Here is a 23157-nt window from a genome sequence, read left to right on the forward strand (position 1 = left end):
AGGAGAGAGGCGAGGGGAGAGAGAGAGAGGAGAAAGGAGAGAGAGAGATCCCAAACAAACCCAATGGGTGACATGTCTGGTGAGTTTGCAGGCCATAGAAGAGAGGAGAGAGAGGTGAGGAGAGAGAGAGAATAGAAAGGAGAGAGAGAATAGAAAAGAGAGCGAGAGAGAGGAGAGCGAGAGAGACGAGAAAGGAGAGAGAGCGAGAGAGAGAGAGACAAGAGGAGAGATGGATATAGACATATAGAGAAAAATAAAGGTTGAGAGTGTCTACCCAGGAAGCAGCTTCCTTGTCAACCTTTTTCTGTAATTGCATGCAATTAAGGTTTGAAAAGTAGTTTTTTTTAAAGCACTGGGAAATTGGCTATGTTCTTGCATCAGTCACAAGAGGCTGCAGAGGTACAGAAGAGGCACAAAATGACCTCCATAGCCTTTTGAAATGTTCTACCCCAATACTTCTCACTAGTTAGATAATCACTAACTACTAGCCATGGTGGTAATAATGTAATATTGTCGTCTTGTAGAGGGCAATGTAATACAATAGAATGACTCACCATTTAAAAAGCCTAATGACTCAATATGGCCTTATATCTACAGCCTGGGATTTGTGTTTTTAAAAGACATTCGTCGAGTTACTGAAAAAAAATCACTTTGACTCCTCGGAGGGAGAAGATGCCTATTAGGCTACCAGATAGTGACTTTTTCTTATAAGTCACTTCTTCACGCTGTACCGTAGCTTGTTCGGGCAACCATTTTGAGAGAGATGTTTTTTGACAGGTCTTGGGCTCTTGCTCTGGCTATGTTAGCGTGAAGGCTAAGATCGCTAAGGGAAGTTGAGCACAGCGCGAGCTCGCTCCGGCTGATTGAGCCAGTCTCCACGTTCTGCCTCCGGGGATGAAGTCACACTCTCAGCTGCTCACTCCACAGGGGTCCTTGGGTGCACAGAGAACAGTGGAGCAGCACTCTGCATGGTGATGCCCACAGAATGCCTGACCAGAAAAGGGTGAGATTATGTGGAGAGATACGGATACACATGTACACAGATACATAGTGTATGCATATGCATGAGAAAAGTGAATTACGTACAGTATGGAAATCTTCACAGAAATGTACAGAAAAGAATGTTACCAAAGGATTTACGCTAGAATCTCTTACGTCTTTCCTTTCATTTGGCTTCTCTTGACCTCACCATCATCAGCCTACATAGGATTACATCTCAGATGCCATCTTTTCCAATGTACAATGAACAAGAATATAAATGCAACATGCAACAAATTCAAAGATTTTTCAAAGAGTTCATATATAAGGAAATCGGTCAATTTAAATCAGTTAATTCGCCCCTAGTCTATGGATTTTAATATATGAATTTCACATGACTAGGAATACAGATGTGCTGTTGGTCACAGATCTGTTGGTCACAGATACTGTACCTTAAAAAAAAAAGGTAAGGGCATGGATCAGAAAACCAGTCAGTGAGTGATGTGACCATTTGCCTCGTGCAGCGCGACACATCTCCTTCACATAGAGTTGATCAGGCTGTTGATTGTGGCTTGTGGAATGTCGTCCCACTCCTCTTCAATGGCTGTGCGAAGTCGCTGTGGGGATATTGGCGGGTACTGGAACATGCTGTTGTACACGTCGATCCAGAGCATCCCAAACAAGCTCAATGGGTGACATGTCTGGTGAGTATGCAAGCCATGGAAGAACTGGGACATTTTCAGCATCCAGGACTTGTGTACAGATACTTACGACATGGGGCCGTGCATTATCGTGCTGAACAATTCAGAAAGGCCTTTTATTGTCCCCAGCACAAGGTGCCCCTGTGTAATGATCATGGTGTTTAACCAGCTTCTTGATATGCCACACCTGTCAGGTGGATGGATTATCTTGGCAAAGGAGAAATGGTCTGTAACAGGGAGGTAAACAAACGCTTATATCTTTGAGAGATTTAAGCGTTTTGTCCGTATAGGAACATTTCTGGGATCTTTCATTTCAGCTCATGAACCATGGGACCAACACTTTACATTATGCATTTATATTTTTGATCAGTGTACATTATTACACCAGAGTAAGCTTGTAGTAAGGAAGCAATTCTGTCTAGATCTTTGTTTTCCAATGATGAATAGTCCAACACTGTCTGAACCTGAAACCAGACCAGAAAGTCAAAGCCACACATCACTGAATCCACACCTAAACTACAGCAGACGACAGCGCCTCCTGTGGCACTGCGAGTCAAAACAGAGAGAAGATTACAGATAGAGAGATAGGAAGGGATGGAAAGAGAGGCAGATAGGGGTATAGAGAGGGAGTGGGTGTTGAGAGAAAGAGCCAGGAGTGATGGTGAGAAATCAGGACAGGAAGGTGCAAAGTGACTTAGCGTTGGTGTGATGTCCTGTATTGGTCATTGAAGTAACAGGGATGAACTATAAAAATTGACGCCCAGGTGCCGACACAAATGCAAAAGAGATTTCTCTTAGTCACCCTAGCTTTGTTTGTAACTAAACCTGGGACTAAAGGTTCAAGTAAAATACAGGCCCTGGTACAGCTCATGGTACCATTAGTATGGTCCAAACATTGTAAAGGTTTTGTAAACGTCAGATTAAATGAATAGTACACCAGAGGGCATCTGGTATCCCATTTATTCCAATGGGGATCATCTCTGACAATAGCCTTCAATTTATGGTGAATTTGGGGGTAGCCCTAACAGGGACTGGAACTCGTCTCCCATTACTGTCAACCCAACACCTTAGCGACTACGCCAAGAGATACAAACCTTTCGACCAGATCGCTAGGTGTTGAGTTAAGGTTGCTACAGTGTTGGGAAAAAGGCATGTGACTACTTCCTCTTACACCCACATCAGCTTAACACTTCACTCATCATCAATGTATGTTCCGACAGAGCAAACATTGCGATGAGTGTCACTAATATATTGACAAGACTCCCCCAGTAGATCCCATCCCACCACCTGAGGGGTGGGAGCCTCAATATACCCAATGGATGAACCAAGGGACAGGCTGATTCTCTATAATCAAATAAAATCAAATATTTGTCACATGCTTCGTAAAAAACTAGTGTAGACTTGGCACGGGGTACCAGTACTGAGTCTATGTGCAGGGGCATAAGGTAATTTAAGTAAGTATGCACATATAGGTGGGAATAAAGTTACTAGGCAACAGGACAGATAATAAACAGAGATGAGTCAATACAGATATTTAAATAGTTATCCAATAGCTACCTGGACTATTTAGCAGTCTTATGGCTCAGGGGTAGAAGCTGTTCATGGCCCTTTTGGTTCCAGACTTAGTGAATTTGTACTGCTTGCCATATGGTAGCAGATAGAATTGTCTATGACTATTAACAATTTTAGGGGCCTTCCTCTGACATCGCCTGGTATAGAAGTCCTGGACGGCAGGGGGCTCGGCCCCAGTGATGTACTGGGCTGTACGCACTACCCTCTGTAGCGCCTTGTGTTCGGATGCCAAGCAGTTGTCATACCAAGCAGTGATGCAGTCAGTCAAAATGTTCTCAATGACGCAGCTGTAGAACTTTGAGGATCTGAGTGCCAATGCCAAATCTTTTCAGCCTCCTGAAGGGGAAGATGCGTTGTCGTGCCTTCTTTACATGTTGCGTTTATATATACAGTACCAGTCAAAAATTTGGACACACCTACTCATTCAAGGGTTTTTCTTCATTTTTACTATTTTCTACATTTTTAAGGTACAGTATCTGTGACCAACAGATGCACATCTGTGTTCAAGACTGTTAGAAAAGCATGTGTTATTTCATAGTTGATGTCTTCACTATTATTCTACGATGTAGAATAAAGAAAAACCCTTGAATGAGTAGGTGTGTCCAAACTTCTGTATATACAGTGTCAAAAAAAAGTATGTGAACCCTTGATAAATTGGTCAAATAATGTAATCTAATCTTCATCTAAGTCAAAACAATAGACAAACAGTCTGCTTAAACTAATAACACACAAACAATTATATGTTTTCATGTCTTTATTGAACACACCGTGTAAACATTCACAGTGCAGGGTGGAAAAACGATGTGAACCCTTGGATTTAATAACTGGTTGACAGTCATTTGGCAGCAATAACCTCAACCAAATGTTTTCTGTAGTTGCGGATCAGACCTGCACAACGGTCAGGAATTTTGGACCATTCCTCTTTACAAAACTGTTTCAGTTCAGCAATATTATTGGGATGTCTGGTGTGAACCGCTCTCGAGGTCATGCCACAGCATCTCATTCGGGTTGAGGTCAGGACTCTAAACTGGGCCACTCCAGAAGGCGTATTTTCTTCTGTTGAAGTCATTCTGTTGTTGATTTACTACTGTGTTTGGGGTCGTTGTCCTGTTGCATCACTCAACTTCTGTTGAGCTTCAATTGGTGGACATATAGCCTTACATTCTCCTTCAAAATGTCTTGAAAAACATGGGAATTCATTTTTCTGTCAATGATAGCAAGTTGTCCAGGCCCTGACGCAGCAAAGCAGCCCAAAACCATGATGTTCCCTCCACCATACCTTACAGTTGGGATGAGGTTTTGATGTTGGTGTGCTGTGCCTTTTCCCCCCACACATAGTGTTGTGTGTTCCTTCCAAACAACTCAACTTTAGTTTAATCTGTTCACTGAATATTTTGCCAGTAGCGCTGTGGAACTGTTGCGAACAGATGTGCAGCAATGGAAAAGTCATTAGCCTAGGGGTTCACATACTTTTTCCAACCTACACTGTGAATGTTTAAATTATGTATTCAATATAGACAAGAAAAATACAATAATTTGTGTGTTATTAGTTTAAGCACACTGTGCTTGTCTATTGTTGTGACTTAGAGGAAAACCAGATTACATTTTTTTGACCAATTTATGTAGAAATCCAGGTAATTCCAAACGGTTCACATACTTTTTTTTGCAACTTGTATATATAATTGTTTTTAAATAAATGTTGTCTCAATGTTTATTGAAAACATAAATACATTTTCACAATGAGCACTTGTTGTCTCTCAAATACCAGTGCCTTTCAGAAAGTATTCAACACCCCTTGACTTTTTCCACATGTTGTTGTGTTACAGCCTGAATTTAAAATGGATTACATTGAGATTTTGGGTCACTGGCCTACACACAATACCCCATAATGTCAAAGTGGAATTATGTTTACAAAATAAATTAAAAATGAAATGGTGAAATGAAATGGTCTTTGTTATGGCAAGCCTAAATAAGTTTAGGAGTAAAAATGTGTATAACAAGTCGCATAATAAGTTCAATGGAATCACTCGGAGTCAAATAATAGTGTTTAACTATTTTGAATTATTATCTCATCTTTGTACCCCACACATACAATTATCTGTAAACTGAAGTTATTAATTACACTTTGGATGGCGTATCAATACTCCCAGTCACAACAAAAATACAGGCGTCCTTCCTCAACTCAGTTGCCGGAGTGGAAGGAAACTGCTCAGGAATTTCATCATGAGGCCAATGGTTACTTTAAAACAGTTACAGATTTAAATGGCTGTGATAGGAGAAAACTGAGGATGGAGCAACAACATTGTAGTTACTTCACAGTAATAACCTAATTAACAGATTGAAAAGAAGGAAGCCTGTACAGAATAAAAATATTACAAAACATGCATCCTGTTTGCAACAAGGCACTGAAGTAATACTGCAAGAAATGTGGCAAAGCAATAAATGTTTTGTTCTGAATGCAATATTTTATGTATGGGGCAAATCACACATTACTGAGTACCACGCTCTATATTTTCAAGTATAGTGGTGACTGCATCATGTTATGGGTATGCTTGTAATCATTAAGGACCGGGGAGTTTTTCCAGGATAAAAAACTAACGGAATGGGGCTAAGCACAGGCAAAATCCTAGAGGAAAACCTGGTTCAGTCTGCTTTCCACCAGACACTGGGAGATTAATTCACCTTTCATCCAAGTTACAGTCACCAGTTTTGACTTAAATTTGTTTGAAAATCTATGGCAAGACCTGAATATGGTTATCTAGCAATGATCAACAACCAATTTCACAGATATTGAAGAATTTAGAGACGAATAGTAGGCAAATGTTTCACAATCCAGGTATGTAAAACTCTTAAGAGATTTACCCAGAAATACTGTCAGCTGTAATTTCTGCCAAAGGTGATTCTAGCATGTATTGATTCACGGGGTTTAATACTTATCTAATCAAGATATATTAGTGTTTTATTTGTCATTATATATTTTTTTACAAACGTTAGAATTTGTCTTTGCGTAGATTGTTGACATAAAAATACAATAAATCCATTTTAATCCCACTTTGTAACACAACATTTGGAAAATGTGAAAACTTTCTGAAGTTAACCCACAGTTATGGGTTAACTAGCCGGCCAATTTTAGCCATATTACAATAGACATTATGTCAAAACACCTCAAAACAAGACATGGTATCAATAAGAAGATACAACGAGCTGAAACGAGCCACCTACGATTCCCCACGTCAGCTTCTTGTCATTGTTGCTAGCTATCTGACTGTTCAGAATCATAACAACGCCTGCCTTCCAACCACATCGATGCTCACAGATCATTTTTGTGAGGTTGTCAGCCAACTCCTCTGTATCACAATGCTTGTTGTTGTGTTGGTGTATTGGGCAGAAATTAATGGGCTTGACTCCTGTGTCAGAGACCTACTATGAACTCGACTTTTACACTAAGGTTTGGAGAGATGTAATGAAACCTTGTTAGATCTACTGAGAATGTCTGTGTCCCTTCTAACCTTTGATTATAGGAGCTTGCTGTCCAGACAGCAGTCTGAAGCGCACACTTATGTGCACACAAACACATTCCTACACAAAGGCACTGTCATGACGTGGCCCTTTCTGGATGTAGATCATAGCTTTCCCCACTCTCTCCACTCTCACCCTCACTCCTAACCCAGGTTTATTACCCCCGGTCGTAAATATTGGGTAGCGACTACCATGCAGTATTGAGGGAGTGAGTCTCCCAGAACAGAGACTTGGCCAAACTCTTAATCTTTTGAGAGTGTGGGAATAGTCCGTGGACACTTAAGGGACAGTTATGACGAGTGTGTTTCATATGTGATCTCATGAAGGACAGGAAACACATATAACTGTATCTCTTAAAGTGTAGTTTTCCCAGCTGTCGAGTTTACATCTAAAGATGAAGATGTAATGTGATGTCAACCTTCTAAATGAGAGTATGGATTTTCATATAAAGATTAACTAGTCAGTGGCCACACCCCCGTGAGCCCAGACATCACATTAGGCGTCATGGACCGCACTTTTCTACTGATACCCACTCCTGATGAAATTCACACCAGACCACGCAAACCCCAGTGTAAGCTAAGGTTGCAAATGGTTGAATTTCTAAGACCAAAACAAACCAGGTGACGCTGGTTTGTGAAGTGGTTTAAACTATAACTCTACCAAAGGACAAGACTATACCACGTGGAGCATTGGCTACACGGATGGAAATGGTTAAACTCTGAGACGATTGATCACTACGGAATAAGAGCAAATCTTAGACGTATAATTACTATTCTGCAGCTAGAAATCGCGTAAGTCTAGAACGACAATACAGACAACCGCCAAAGCATCTATTCTAATAGAACATTTCTGAATGGTACTCTGAAGTAGCCATTTTAACCACGAAAGACTTTGTGACTTCTATGAAAGTTAACCAGAAAAGACTCAGATGAAATAACCAGTAGACGGACAGGATTCCAACAGAGAAGACAACAACGACATCCGGGCGTAAATATGAATTGCAATTTCTTTTTGAATGAGCGGCCGTTCATGGGCAAAGGATTAGCACATCAATGAATATAATTATAGACTGTGTGTAATGAATCCATTTGTCTTTCCCGCTCTTTCTCAGTCCCACCCCTTCCCTTTTGTCTACCAAGCGTTCATATCGTCTTAGCCCACTAAGGACTTTCCTATCATTCTTAGTAACCAATATCTACTGTTTGCTTGCTATGTATTTCTATGATTATTTAGTTAGTTAGTAAATAAATAATTAAGCCAATTTACATATTCTGATTCATTATGGAAACTAGGGTTCGTGCAGATAACTAACAATTTTACGACATTCAGATGAGACTGACAGAAGGTAAAGAATAATTCATGATTGACTGCTATTGATATAAAATATCTTCAGATCTTTAAGAGTGGATTTGGGAGATAGCCACTCTATATAAACTAACTCTTCCGTGGTGCCCCAGGATCTTAACAAGCTAATTGTTTAATTAATGGTTTAATTCAATCACGTAATCAATCAAACGTTAGGTAATCGATTTGAAAATAGCATTTCATCTCATTTAACCATAGTAGAGACACGACAGCAGACACAGACACAGACACAGACACAGACACAGACACAGACACAGTATGTGCAGGCACAAATGCACACGCACAGATACACACAAACAGTTTGTTAGTCCTATGACCAGAGATTTATTAACTTTTTAGAAGGTCTGAAAACTGTAGAGATGAATTTCCCAAAATAATCTGTTCCGGCACAAACCTTTCTGTGCCTTTCTCTCCGCCACACACACACACACACACGCGCACAAACACACACACACACACACACACACACACACACACACACAAACACACACACACACACACACACACACACACACACACACACACACACACACACACACACACACACACACACACACACACACACACACACACACACACACACACACACACACACACACACACACAAAGATTAACTCTTGAATACTAGTCAGGCTAGTTGTTGAGGCCCGTCTCCATGTCTGTCTCCACGTCCGTCTGTCTGTCATTCATGCTGGTACTGCATGTCTCCCAGGCATACTCATCTACCAGAGTAATCACTGACCCCCATGTACAGGCTCCTTCCTATCTGTTGTTTTCATTGGCGATGCCCCAAACAGTCACCTTGGGTCTAACACACACACACACACACTCAGGAGAGCCCACTCCTACCCCCACACACCCAACACCAGCTCCAATGAAACTAGTCATTTCGGTGGGGCCAAAACATTGAGGCAGTAAGATAGGGTCATACCCCTCACTGAGGCCAGTGGTGTGACACATAAACAGAGATCTACACACAAACACGACATGGGTTATTTGTTACACAATCACTTTGGCAGACAAGTAAGCAGACATTTTGGCCTTCACTCCCACTATATAGTTCACTGTGATAGGGTTCAGCACCTCTCAGTTTCCCCTCCTGATACTCTCTCTCTCTCTCTAAGTAATTATCACCGCCTGACTCTGAGGGGTTTTGATGAAATGCTAAATTACTGAGTCACTGGTTATTATGAGCTCTCGAGTGGTACAGCGGTCTAAGGCACTGCATCTCAGTGCTAGAGGCATCACTACAGACCCTGGTTTGATTCCAGGCTGTATTACAATTGGCCATGATTGGGAGTCCCACAGGACGGCGCACAATTAGCCCAGTGTCGTCCGGGTTAGGGTTTTGCCTACAGTAGTTAAATAAAAAATAAATAAAAATAAACATTTCACTCCAACCACCCATTGCTCTATTTGTTACAGGATAATATTTGTGTACTGCTTCAGTCCTCAACACACACATTTTCAAAGGAAGGTTTGTTTAAGAGGCTTCGTAAAAAATAAATGAAAGACGATCTTCATACGGTTGTGATATAATGTATTTCAGTCATTGTAAGATGTTTTTGCTTGGTGAAGAGTTTTGAGTAGTGGCTAGCCTTGAAATGTTTTTTCTAGAACTTTCCCATACAAAAGTCCGAGTGCTTTCACAGCTGCCACCCAAATGTCTGCAGTAATTTGAGTCCTTTCAGGATGATGCAGAAAAATTGGGACGTCGAGTCATGACAGCCATCTAGCAAAAGCCTTATTTGTCACCCCCCCCCCCCCCCTCTCTCTTTTGTAAAAGACTTAGCATATTGGCATGACAACGCTAAGTGGTCTGTCGTCTGTGGAGACAACTGACAGGCGAGTCTAAGCAGACAGCCAGTTAAGTTCTGTCCAAGATGGCTGACAGAAGACACAGACGTGTCCAATACAACACTGACAAAAAAGACAAAGGTTTTGCTTATTCACTGCTTGAAAGAGATGAAAAAGAAACGACTGTTTCACTGAGCTGGATGTTTAAATGTGGGGCTCTACTGACAGATATCCTAGTGATAGAAAATGAGTTGGCTTTACTTCAACTAAGTGTTGAATGATATTTCACCTCTCTATTCTGGGTGTATCGTATACCATTCAGTGGGATTATTTCAAAGAGAGTCTTTCATTCTCTACGTTAGCATAGTTTTACATTATGACATACATGCAACAACCTATTCTAGGTGTGTTCATAACCAGTTTCAAACACGATTGCTTTTGAACAGGTCAATATAAATAAAGTAAAAAAATATTCTCAAATAACATGTTAGCCTTAATAAAGGGATATTTCATCCAAATTACAAAATGGCATATTAGTTTCCTTAACCTGTAGGCAGTCTATGGACAAGGTAAGACAGCAATCCATGTTTTGGTTTGGTTTACCTGACCACTGTCTGGTGTTTACTTGGCAACTGTTTAGCATTTTTGTCCCAAAAAAATCAAGGCAAGACAGTCTCCACTAAAGTCTCCATAATAGTTTCCCATGTCCAAATCATCTTAAAGTAACTTTATTGCGTTCCACAATCAAGTGTAGAGACATTGGGATGATTTTGACTTGGAACATAAAACACAGATCATGAAACACCTAACATAAAACACAGATCATGAAACACCGAACATGAAACACCGAACATGAAACACCGAACATGAAACACCGAACATAAAACACCGAACATGAAACACAGATCATGAAACACCGAACATGAAACACCGAACATGAAACACCGAACATGAAACACCGAACATGAAACACCGAACATGAAACACCGAACATGAAACACCGAACATGAAACACCGAACATGAAACACCGAACATGAAACACCGAACATGAAACACCGAACATGAAACACCGAACATGAAACACCGAACATAAAACACCGAACATAAAACACCGAACATGAAACACAGATCATGAAACACCGAACATGAAACACCGAACATGAAACACCGAACATGAAACACCGAACATGAAACACCGAACATGAAACACCGAACATGAAACACCGAACATGAAACACAGATCATGAAACACCGAACATGAAACACCGAACATGAAACACCGAACATGAAACACCGAACATGAAACACCGAACATGAAACACCGAACATGAAACACCGAACATGAAACACCGAACATGAAACACCGAACATGAAACACCGAACATGAAACACCGAACATGGAACACCGAGCATTGAACACCGAGCATTGAACACCGAACATGAAACACCGAACATGAAACACCGAACATGAAACACCGAACATAAAACACCGAACATGAAACACCGAACATAAAACACCGAACATGAAACACCAAACATGAAACACCGAACATGAAACACCAAACATGAAACACCGAACATGAAACGTGAAACACCAAACATGAAACACCGAACATAAAACACCAAACATGAAACACCAAACATGAAACACTGATCCAAAGTTCATGCAACATCTGACCAGACAGACAGTCACACCATAAATCCACTGGCCTCAGCATCAAAACTGTAGTATAATGTTATCATGACTGGCCAATCTATTATTATTTTTAGTGTGTTTGATTATGTTGTTATCACTATTCATATTCTTGTGGTTTTGTTTTTGCGATAACTGACTATTTGTATAATATACAAGCAGAAAAGAAACAAGATAGATACATTTACCATAAATAAATTCACATTCATGTGAAGTATTTGCATAATGGGAACGATTCTACTTTGTTTACATTGTTTTGGGCAAAATAAAGGGGCGGTCAAAGTCTTGTGGCCCAACACACACCTCCACTCTCAGAAGCACTGTGTGCTCTGCTCTCAGTACGACTACCTTTCTAATATTTACGTTTTTTTACATTCAGCAGACGCTCTTATCCAGAGCAACTTACAGGAGCAATTAGAGAGAAGTGCCTTGCGCAAGGCCACATAAAACCTATTTTTCACCTAGTCAGTTCGGGGATTCAAACAATCAACCTTTCGGTTATTGGCCCAAAGTTCTTAACCGCTAGGCTACCTACCTAATATCAAGGCCTTATTTGCCCAGTAATTATTTATCAATGGTGGGAAAGCCAATGCAAACAGAAACTGTTCCCATAAACAGACATGGTTTGCAGAGTACACAGGCCAGGGGAGGGCAACCTCATGGGTATAAGACTGGCACTCTTCTGCTGCCCTGGCACTGTTGTTTAATCCAGCTAGTGCACCACAGGGCAGACATAGGAAGATATAGCGAGGCTTCAAGTAGACTACAGGAGATATACTCTAGTGACAAGGAGTCAGACATGTTGGTCCTGTGTGTCATCTCTGTCCTCAGCCTTCTCTCAGTGGGACTGGCAGCTCCTCTGTCCTGTGAGGATCTACTGAGACCCCTAAAGATGAACAGCACGAACCATGTTAGTACTATGTCTGTCTGTCTGTCTGTCTGTCTGTCTGTCTGTCTGTCTGTCTGTCTGTCTGTCTGTCTGTCTGTCTGTCTGTCTGTCTGTCTGTCTGTCTGTCTGTCCTGTGAGGATCTACCGAGACCCCTAAAGATGAACAGCACGAACCATGTTAGTACTATGTCTGTCTGTCTGTCTGTCTGTCTGTCTGTCTGTCTGTCTGTCTGTCTGTCTGTCTATCCATCCATCAATTTGTATCTGTTTATCTATCTGTTAAGACATTTGGTTAGAAAATCTGTCTTTCTGCCTGCCTATCTAACTACTGCTTTTATCCATCTATGTTTGTATTGTTCGGTATATACCAGGTATTCCTAAACTGGGGTAGGGGGTACGCGCAATGCAGTCGGGGGTATGCCATATACCCCCTCTGAGTAACCTCTGGCAAAAATGTAAGAAAAAAAAGTCTGATATATATATATATATATATATATATATATATATATAAAATACTTGTTTTATTATATATATATATATATATAAGAAATGTAAGAAAAAAATCTCATATATATATATATATATATATATATATATATATATATAAAAATTCTTAAAGTTTTGCCAGAGAGGTTACTCAGAGGGGGCACTCAGCTGGAGGTTGAATGTTTGAAGGGGTACAGGATTATAAACCGTTTGGGAAACACTGGTATATACAGTATCTCTGGGTCCTATATATCTTGCAGATTTTGGGTAAGTGGATTTTTATCGCGGAGAGCACTGAGGTCCCTGGTGGCAGGGAGTATGCTGCAAAAGAATGGATCACAGGCTGGCTTCAGATCTCTCCTGGGCTCCAGAACAACACTGTCAAAGAATTACAGATGATAAACATGTAAGAAAATGATTCACTTTCAATGCGCTTCATGTTTATTGTATGTTGACTGTATGCATACCGTACCAGAAATGTGAATGTGAAAAACGTGTTGAAAATGAAATAATAACAAACATCGTTGTAACAAAAATTGTAATTGTAACACGTAAAAATGACCCCGTCTTTTACAAACACTTGAAAACCCAGCTAGCACAAAACACATGTTTCTCAGAGCATGGTGAGAGTGTGGTTGTCCTACGGTTATTTTTGGTTATGTACCTTCCCACAACGTTCTGGGAATGTTGCAGGATAGTTGTTTTGTTCTGGAACATTCTCAGCACATTTAGGAACTTCACACAAAAAAAATGTTCTTACTATTTCCTTACCTTAGCAGAAAATGTCCTATAAGTTCACACATAGTTATTTTAATGTTAATATAATAGTTCATAATATTATGGGAGTTCAGAGGACTTCTTTAAACACTCACAATTATTATTATTTTTGCATTTTTGATCATCATGATATTGTGGCCGATGACACATTACTTAATGAATAGCTTGAATATCCAATATGTTGAAAACGTGACTGCTGACATGCAAAACATTGTGGGACTGTAGCAACAGTGGACTAATGAAAGAAATATCAGAAGAGTTTACCTTTTTAATAAAGATCCAATGCAGCTGTTTTAATCTCAATATAAAATCATTTCTGGTTAACAATGAAGTACCTCACTGTAATTGTTTTCAATTCAAATATACAAAAATCTTCTCCACAAGCAATTTCTAAAGCAAGTATTTTGCTATGACTGGGGAGTGGAACTCATTTTTATTGGTCTATTTAATTTAGCTCCTAGTGATGTCACCAGCCATGCCAAAACTCCATCCCACCAAAACAGGCTGAAATTACAGGCGGTCATTTCAAACAGCTCTTACACTAAAAAGGAATTATCATAATTTTCACAATTTCACAGTATTATTCCAACCTCAGTGAGGAAATATACTGTATATAAAACATAGGAAAATCACGTTTCTTTACTGTACTGTGCCTTTTAAGTAAATCAGATGATATATTAGGTGAAAGGGAGACATTTTAGTAAATGTTCTCCTAACATTTACTAAAATGTTCTTCACAACCTCTGTAAAAACTACCACAGGTTGCCAGGGATGTAATGTTCCTGTAATGTTTTTACAATATACTGCCACAAAAAAATGTGGCTACATGCCATCCTCTCAATGGTCTCAAAGTTTTAAAAAATTGTGAAAACCTTGGTGCAAAAAAAATGTGGCTACATGCCACCCTCTCAATGGTATCAAAGTTTTAAAAAATTGTGAAAACATTGGTGCAATGTTCTGCTAATGTGTAGTGTCACATTACTGCTTGAAGTTGCCAAACTTTTAAACAAATGCCATTTCAATCATCTTACATCATTATATTAGGGTATTGTCCAAACATAGTTACAGATTTTGTAGCCCTTTCCTGCAGTCAAATGACCAAATCGCCCTCTTGTGGCTTGATGGGTGGAATATTATTAATATGTTGCTGTGCCCAAGAATGCCAAGGTAACCTGTCTAATTGACTATGGCTGTAGTACTCACATCTGTAGCAATGAAACACTTTGAAAGGCTGGCTCACATGGCTCACATCAACACCATCATCCAAGACACCCTGGACCCAATTCAATTCGCATACAGTCCCAACAGATCCACCGATGACGCAATCTCGATTGCTCTTCACACTGCCCTCTCTCACCTGGACAATGCTGTTCATTGACTACAGCTCAGCCTTCAATACCATAGTGCCCTCTAAGCGCGTCACTAAGCTAAAGACCCTGGGACTGAACACCTCCCTCTGCAACTGGATCCTGGACTTCCTGATGGGCCGTCCCCAAGTGGTGAGGGTAGGCAAAAACACATCTTCCGCGCTGACCCTCAACACGGGGGCCCCTCAGTGGTGCGTGCTTACTCTCCTCCTGCACTTCCTGTTTACCCACAACTGCGTGGCAGCGCACGACTCCAACATCATCATTAAGTTTTCTGATAGCACAACCGTGGTGGACAACGACAACATCTCCCTCAACGTCAGCAAGAAAAAGGTACTAATCGTGGACTACAGGAAACGGAGGTCCGAGCTTGCCCCCATTCACATCGACGGGGCTATAGTGGAGCGAGTCGAGAGTTTCCTCGGTGTCCACATCACTGAGGAATTAACATGGTCCACACACACCAACACAGTCATGAAGAAGACATGACAACGCTTCTTCCCCCTCAGGAGGCTGAAAAGACTTGGCATGGACACTCAAATCCTCCAAAAATTCTACAGCTACACCATTGAGAGCATCTTGACTGGCAGCAGAGGGTGGCGCTACAGAGGGTTGTGCGGACAGCCCAGTACAGGGCCAAGCTCCCTGCCATCCAGGACCTCTATAGCAGGTGGTGTGAAAGGAAGGCTAGGAAAATTGTTAAAGACTCCAGCAACCCAAGCCATAGACTGTTATCTCTGCTTCCACATGGCAAGTGGTACTGGAGCATCAAGTCTGACACCAACAGGCTCCTGAACAGCTTCTATTTCCAAGCAAGGTTTGAAATTATTGTTTTAATCAAATATTATACACGTATATGTTTGGGCTTCTTACGGTTAATATGCAGTCTACAAATTAATTGTCATTATGTTCTGGTTCCCTGACCATCTGTTCAAGGCAAAATATGTGCCATAACCAGGCTTCCAAAGCTCTTTATGATTACAGATGTGTCACGCCCTGGCCAAAGAGAGGCTTTTATTCTCTATTTTGGTTAGGCCAGGGTGTGACTAGAGTGGGCATTCTAGTTTCTTTATTTCTATGTTTTGGCCGGCTACGGTTCTCAATCAGGGACAGCTGTCTATCGTTGTCTCTGATTGGGAATCATACATAGGCAGCCTTTTTCTCACCTGTGTTTGGTGGGTAGTTGTCTTTGTTAGTGGACTGTATAGCCATAGTAAGCTGCACGGTCATTTTTTGTGTTTTGTTGGCGACATTTTTAATAAAGGAAAATGTACGCTCACCACGCTGCACCTTGGTCCGGTCATTTCCCTGACGACGTTCGTGACAGAACTACCCACCACCAAAGGACCAAGCAGCGTGGCCAGGAGGAGCAGGGTTTCTGGGCCCGGGAGAAGAAGGAGTGGAGGACCTCATGGACATGGGAGGACGTTATGACAAGGGACAAGACCCTGCCGTGGAAACAGGTGAAACAGCAAGGGAGGAACGACGGCGATACCAGGAGTAACGCCATCGACGCGAGCACGAGAGGCAGCTCACAAAAATTATTTAGGGGGAGGCACACGGGGAGTGTGGCAGAGTCAAGGTTCAGACCTGAGCCAACTGCTCTTGCTTACCGTAGGGAGAGTGGTACTGGTCAGGCACCGTGTTATGCGCTAGAGCGTACGGTGTCTCCAGTACGTGTTCACAGCCCGGTGCTCTACATTCCAGCTCCCTGCATTGGACGTGCTAGAGTGGGCATCCAGCCAGGACGGATGGTGCCGGCTCAGCGCGCCTGGCCTTCGGTGCGTCTCTTTGGCCTAGGATATCCTGCACCAGCTCTGCGCACTGTGTCTCCGGTGCGTCTGCACAGCCCAGTGCGTCCTGTGCCAGCTCCCTGCATTTGCCGGGCGAAAGTAACCATCCAGCCAGGACGGGTTGTGCTGGCTCTACGCTCGAGACCTCCAGTGCGCCTCCCCAGCCTGGTGAGTCCTGTGCCTGCTCCCAGAACCAGGCCTCCTGTATGTCTCCCCAGCCTGGTAAGCCCTATGGCAGGTCCACGCACCAGGCTGCCAATACGCGTTCGTTTTAGTTGTTTCTTGTTTTGTTGGCGACATTTATAATAAAAGAGAATGAACGCATACCTGGCTGCACCTTGGTCCGGTCATTTCCGTGACGACGATTGTGAGTGCTAATGTCCCCACATCGTTCTCACAGCATAATGAAATATTTTGTAAACTTTAAAATAACCTAACAAATGTTCTGTTAACATTCTTGCAACATCAGAGGACTGTTTTTTCCACATAAATACCAACATTCTATAATCATCAACACAACTGGACAGATTGCTTTATTACAACATTTAGGGGAATGTTCTTACACCCTTCCCACAACTTAATAAAATGGTCTGGGAACATTCACAGAATCAGTTTTGGTTTGCTGGGTATACTCTGGGAACTAGAGGTCGACCGATTATGATTTTTCAATGCCGATACCGATAACAATTATTGGAGGACCAAAAAAAGCCGATACCGATTAATCAGCCAATTTTTTTATGACCGCTCCGTCTGCCCCTTTTACGGCAACGTTGTTTTGGTTTGCCCGGCTGGGATCCGATCCATTGTCCTGGTGGTGGGCAAAACAGAGGATCGGCTTCAGGAAAGTCGTATTCCTGGTCGTAATGTTGGTGGGTTGACGTTGCTCTTATATCCAATTGTTCCTCCCGACTGTATGTAATAAAACCTAAGATTACCTGGGGTAACAATGTAAGAAATAACACGTAAAAAAAAAAAAAAAAAAATACTACATAGTTCTAGGAATGTGAAGCGAGGCGGCCATCTCTGTTGGCGCTGGAAGTATACAATATTAACTAAATATGCAGGTTTAAAATATATACATGTGTATTGATTTTAAGAAAGGTGTTGATGTTTATGGTTAGGTACACATTGGTGCAACGACAGTGCTTTTTTCACAAATGCGCTTGTTAAATCACCCATTTGGCGAAGTAGGCTATGATTCAATGATAAATTAACAGGCACCGCATTGATTATATGCAACGAAGGACAAGCTAGATAAACTAGTAATATCATCAACTATGTGTAGTTAACTAGTGATTATGTTAAGATTGACTGTTTTTATAAGATACGTTTAATGCTAGCTAGCACCTTACCTTGGCTCCTTGCTGCACTCACATAACAGGTAGTCAGACTGCCACAAAGTCTCCTCGTGGAGTGCAATGTAATAGGCCATGATCGGTGTCCAAAAATGCAGATTACCGATTGTTATGAAAACTTGAAATCGGCCCTAATTAATCGGCCATTCCGATTAATCGGTTGACCTCTACTGCGAAGGTTGTCAAATTGTGTGACATTAGGAATGTTCTCAGAACAAAGACAACTTAGATAAATGTGTTTTGAGTGTAATGTGATGAATGTGTTTTTTATAATTTAATTTGTAGTTGAATACTGTAGTATATTCATCTCAGTTCATTACTCAACAGTGGAGGCAAATGCATTAGCATGACCAGTGAAATGACCATGGAAAACAACACATTTACCTCAAGTGAGTAAAGACATAACAATACTATTACTAATCATCAAAATAAGAATATGACTTTGCACTAAAGGATAGTGAATCAATGTGGTATGTCATGTTAAAAAAAAGTGTGTGTGTGCGTGTGTGTGTGTGTGCGTGTGTGTGTGTGTGTGTGTGCCATAGCGGGACCTTTGCCCTATTCCCTGACCTACCTGAATACCTGCCCTGACTGCGTCCTTGTCCAACAGAAGTTGTCATTGGTTAGCAAATACAGCACTCTGTCTATCTTCAGTAAGAACATTACATTTCAACTATCATGCTAAATTCAGTACTATAGTCTTGTTTAAAAATGTATTACTACTTAACTAATGGGACATGATATACAATAAGTGGATTATATTTATTTGAAAATATGTTTCCTTTGGGCCCTCTGGCTCATAATATATTTGCTATTCCCTGTGATGAACAGGCAAGAGAAAGGAGCTGACCTCTGCTGAACAGGAAGTGTTTAAGAAACAGGTGGACTGTCTCAATTTGCCACCAGCTGTGTTCACAAACCCACAGAAAGGTAAGCATCTTACCTTACCTAGAGTTTTCACCAGAAATTATTTTCAGCGACCAAGCTACCATTTTAGAATGATTCAACCAAAGTTTGCAATGTTATCAATGAAGCGCCAACTGCATGATAAGCTAGCGAATTAGATTTGACATTGTGCTTTGACACTGTTGGATAGGCCAACAACAACGTGCTGTTTTGCATGCTGTTCAGGAAGATGCACCCATATGGGGAGAAATAAGCAATACCTTACTGCAAAGTAGCTTCTGGGGAAAACTAAAAGTTGTATCCTTGTGATGATGTAAATGTTCATTTACTCACAGACTGTCATAATTTGCGGCATAGATTCCTGTCCAGATCCGACACAGGACAACAGCAAAACTCTGGACCTGTCGAAAGTGATCGAATTGCTGAGTGACAAGATTGATTTTAAGAAGACTTTAGAAGAGATGATAAGTAAATTACAACTAGCGAGTAATAAGGCCGATTAATTGTCAAAATGTCAAGTGGCGCCTATTATGTATTTTTTTTCCATATAATACATTTAAAAAATAGATTAAAAAAATTATATTTAGAAATAGATTTGTATTTTTTCATACTCATTGTTTTAATGGTTGGTATATCGCCACCATGGGACCATTCGACAACATATTTCTCCTACAGTCAAACAGTGTTTCAACCTTTAGAGAATTAACCCTAGCTAGCACACAGTGTCCACCTGCCGAACACCTACCCTCGCCGTCGTTAACAGAACTGCAGGAAAACAATGCTGACAGGCGGGGGCGAAGTACACTGTCTCCCGGTGTGCTAGCTAGCTACCTATCCTGCCTACTGTATGCCAGAGCACACAGTGTCCTTTGCTCGCACCTGTCAAAACCTGCCCTCACCGTCATTAACAGAAGTGACAGAAAGCAGTCCGACAGGTGGGGGCGAAGGACACTGTCTACCAGTGTGCTAGCTATCGTTAGCTAGCTACCTATCCTGCCAGCAGTGCACCGGAGTAGCAACCAGTATCCTTCGCTAACGCCTGAGAAACACCTGCCCTCGCCACTGTTAACAGAACTGCGGAAACAGTGATCGACAGGCGGGGGCAAAGGATACTGTCTACCAGTGTCCTAGCTATAGTTAGCTAGCTGGCTACCTATTCTTCCTGCTGTGTACCAGAGTCCTAGCTAGCTAGCACCCAGTATCCATCGCTAACGCCTGCCAAACTTCTGCCCTCGTTAACAGAACTGTGGGAAAATAATGCCTGACAGGTGGGGGGGGGGGGGGGGACACACACTATCTACAGTGTCCCTAGCTAGCTAGTTACTGGCGTTGTCACCACGCCTCTTATTCTGTGGTGTTTATCAGTGGTTGGCACCCAACGCTATTGTGCATTTCGGCCACCTATAGTGGAGCACTCCTGCATGTGTCCCGGAGTCCTAGCTTAAAAATGCTCTCCACTCCTACGGTACATCCCAGGGACACATTGCTTAATGGCATTGTGGTGGATTGTGTTCCCTGAAATGGACAAGCTGATTGACGGAGCGCCGGGCCGGGCCCTCTCTATGCACGTTTATCTTCTGGTCCCAATCGAACATCCAGCTCCTTCGCTGCGCGATATCAGAGAAGACCACCGTTGTCCTGGGAAACATTCGATTCACCACCTCAAAATCTGCAGATTTACCGTACTTTGACCTACTACAGTAGCTATGTTGGTCTATTACTTCAAATAATATGCAAGTATGCAAGTTTCTTAGGATTCAAATTTTCTCAAACAGCCTAATTCATACCCTTCATTGGAATAATGGACTTTTTTTTGTTTTACATTAACCTTTATTTAACTAGGCAACTCAGTTAAGAACAAACTCTTATTTACAATGATAGCCTACTACAATGACGGCCTACCCCGGCCAAACCCGGACAACGCTGGGCCAATTGTGCGCCGCCCAATCACAGCCGGATGTGATGCAGCCTGGATTCGAACCAGGGACTGTAGTGACGCCTCTTGGACTGAGATGCAGTGCCTTAGACCGCTGCGACACTCGTGTCCTGCTATTAAAATAATATGCAGTACCAGTCAAAAGTTTGGACAAACCTACTCATTCAAGGGTTGTTCTTTATTTTTACTATTTTCTACATTATATAATAATAGTGAAGACATCAAAACTATGAAAGATTTCTCACCTACTGTATTCAGCTTGGGGATTCGAACCAGCAACCTTTCGGTTACTGGCCCAACTCTCTTAACTGTTAGGGCTACCTGTCACCTACGTCGTGCTAAATAAAGAGCTTTAAGGAAATACAGGCAGGCACCACATTACTACAAGAAAAAACAGCTCGCTCAATCAGGCATGATGGTCTTGGAAGTATAAAAGAAAAGCTTGTTTTCATATACTAAAAAACAAGCTTGAAAAGTTAGTGCAATTGGGTTAGTGTGGTGTGTGTGTGAAGAATCCGATAATTTAACTTGTATGCGGTACAAATGACATTATTGTGGGAACACCTCCTCCTAAGAGGATGAATTAGGCTGTGTGAGAAGGTTTGAATCCTAAGAAACCTGCATACACATTGTTTGAAGTACAATAGACCAATATAACTACTGCAGTAGGTCAAAGCTGTGTGCTGGAAAACCTTGAGTGGAGTAGTGTGTTGCTCATGTGAATTTCCTTTCTTTTTAGGCTTCAGACCAATGCCTACTTCTCACTTTGTTGTTGTTTTTAATACATTAAGACTCTAAACCTTCTGTGTTTGGACTCCTAGCAAGCACCTGCATATATTCCAATACGTTTCCCATGAGGATGTTGGCAATCTTAACATCACAACTTGGTCAATCTTGGACAAATCCATGCTACTACTACTCTGCCAAGAAGCCGATAACATCCGACCAGGACCCGCAGCACCCTATGAGAAATGCCATCCCTGTCTAATCTATGGCAAAACACATTCCCCATTCTCAACGGTGGCATTCAGACAAGGCAGGGTTGAAAACCAACACCAACAGTTCTAGGTGGTTGCCTGGTGGGAGCTTGGGTAAAGTGGGAGCATTTTCTCCCAGAGCTTGAGGGTGGCATGATGTCATGAGAAACCAGTTTTTTGTTTGTAAACAAATGTTTGTAGTTACATGAGTTATACTAATTATGCTACCAGGATGGTGGCGGTAGCATAATCACAGTTAAATACTGCAGTGCACTGCGGGTTTGATTGAATTGAACCAAAGATGTCTAAAGGAATAGACTTTCAGCGCAGAGCCAAGATCAACAAGGCTCACTTCCTCTTTGTCCTCCGTTATTAACTCTCCGCGACTGGCATTGTTTTCAAAGACAATGAGGCACTTGCTGTTGTATATAACTATGGCTAGGTAAAAGTAAACATCAAGGAGAGAGTGGATACATTCACACTCCCTTTCATATGATGTCATTCTAGTTGAGAAAAATTCTGCCCATGTGTTGACAATTAAATATGATACATGAGTCATATCCCTCTACCTAAGACACCATCTGAACTGTTTATAGTTTGGAGGTCCTGGGAAACAGTTGAAGTAAGCTAAGTAAATTCAATTTGATGCTCAGACCTTGGTCTATGCAATTTATTTTTCTAATTTTTTTATGGACCCTAGAGCTCTCCAACAACACTTCTGAGCAAAGACTGGCACGTCGACAAATGGCTTCTCCAACTTCCAAAGAAACTCATAGTTCTCACACGTGTGTAACTATACAGTACATATGACCCTGTGTATAGACAACTATATGACCCTGTGTATAGACAACTATAAGACCCTGTGTATAAACAACTATATGACCCTGTGTATAGACAACTATACAACCCTGTGTATAGACAACCATACGACCCTGTGTATAGACAAATATACGACCCTGTGTATAGACAAATATACGACCCTGTGTATAGACAAATATACGACCCTGTGTATAGACAACTATACGACCCTGTGTATAGACAACTA

General features: G+C 41.5%; 2 protein-coding genes across 4 annotated transcripts in view; one reads left to right on the forward strand and one right to left on the reverse strand.

Moving 5' to 3' along the window:
• The window catches only part of kif26aa (kinesin family member 26Aa), a 167471-nt gene that overhangs the window by 133847 nt on the left and 10467 nt on the right, over positions 1-23157 (reverse strand). The gene's annotated exons all lie outside the window — the stretch shown is intronic.
• Positions 12253-19793, forward strand: LOC110529338. Of its 2 annotated transcripts, none has more exons than XM_021611472.2 (6): positions 12253-12536; positions 13262-13407; positions 18621-18682; positions 18839-18946; positions 19125-19223; positions 19557-19793. In XM_021611472.2, exons 1-6 carry the CDS (start codon positions 12426-12428, stop codon positions 19700-19702), a joined length of 672 nt encoding a protein of 223 aa, XP_021467147.2. In that variant the 5' UTR covers positions 12253-12425; the 3' UTR covers positions 19703-19793. The 2 variants fall into 2 exon arrangements, with proteins under 2 accessions (XP_021467147.2, XP_036840609.1); XM_036984714.1 differs by lacking the exon at positions 12253-12536 and adding an exon at positions 12594-12692.

This window comes from Oncorhynchus mykiss, chromosome 8 (assembly GCF_013265735.2).
Source record: "Oncorhynchus mykiss isolate Arlee chromosome 8, USDA_OmykA_1.1, whole genome shotgun sequence".
Taxonomy (NCBI): Eukaryota; Metazoa; Chordata; class Actinopteri; order Salmoniformes; family Salmonidae; genus Oncorhynchus; species Oncorhynchus mykiss.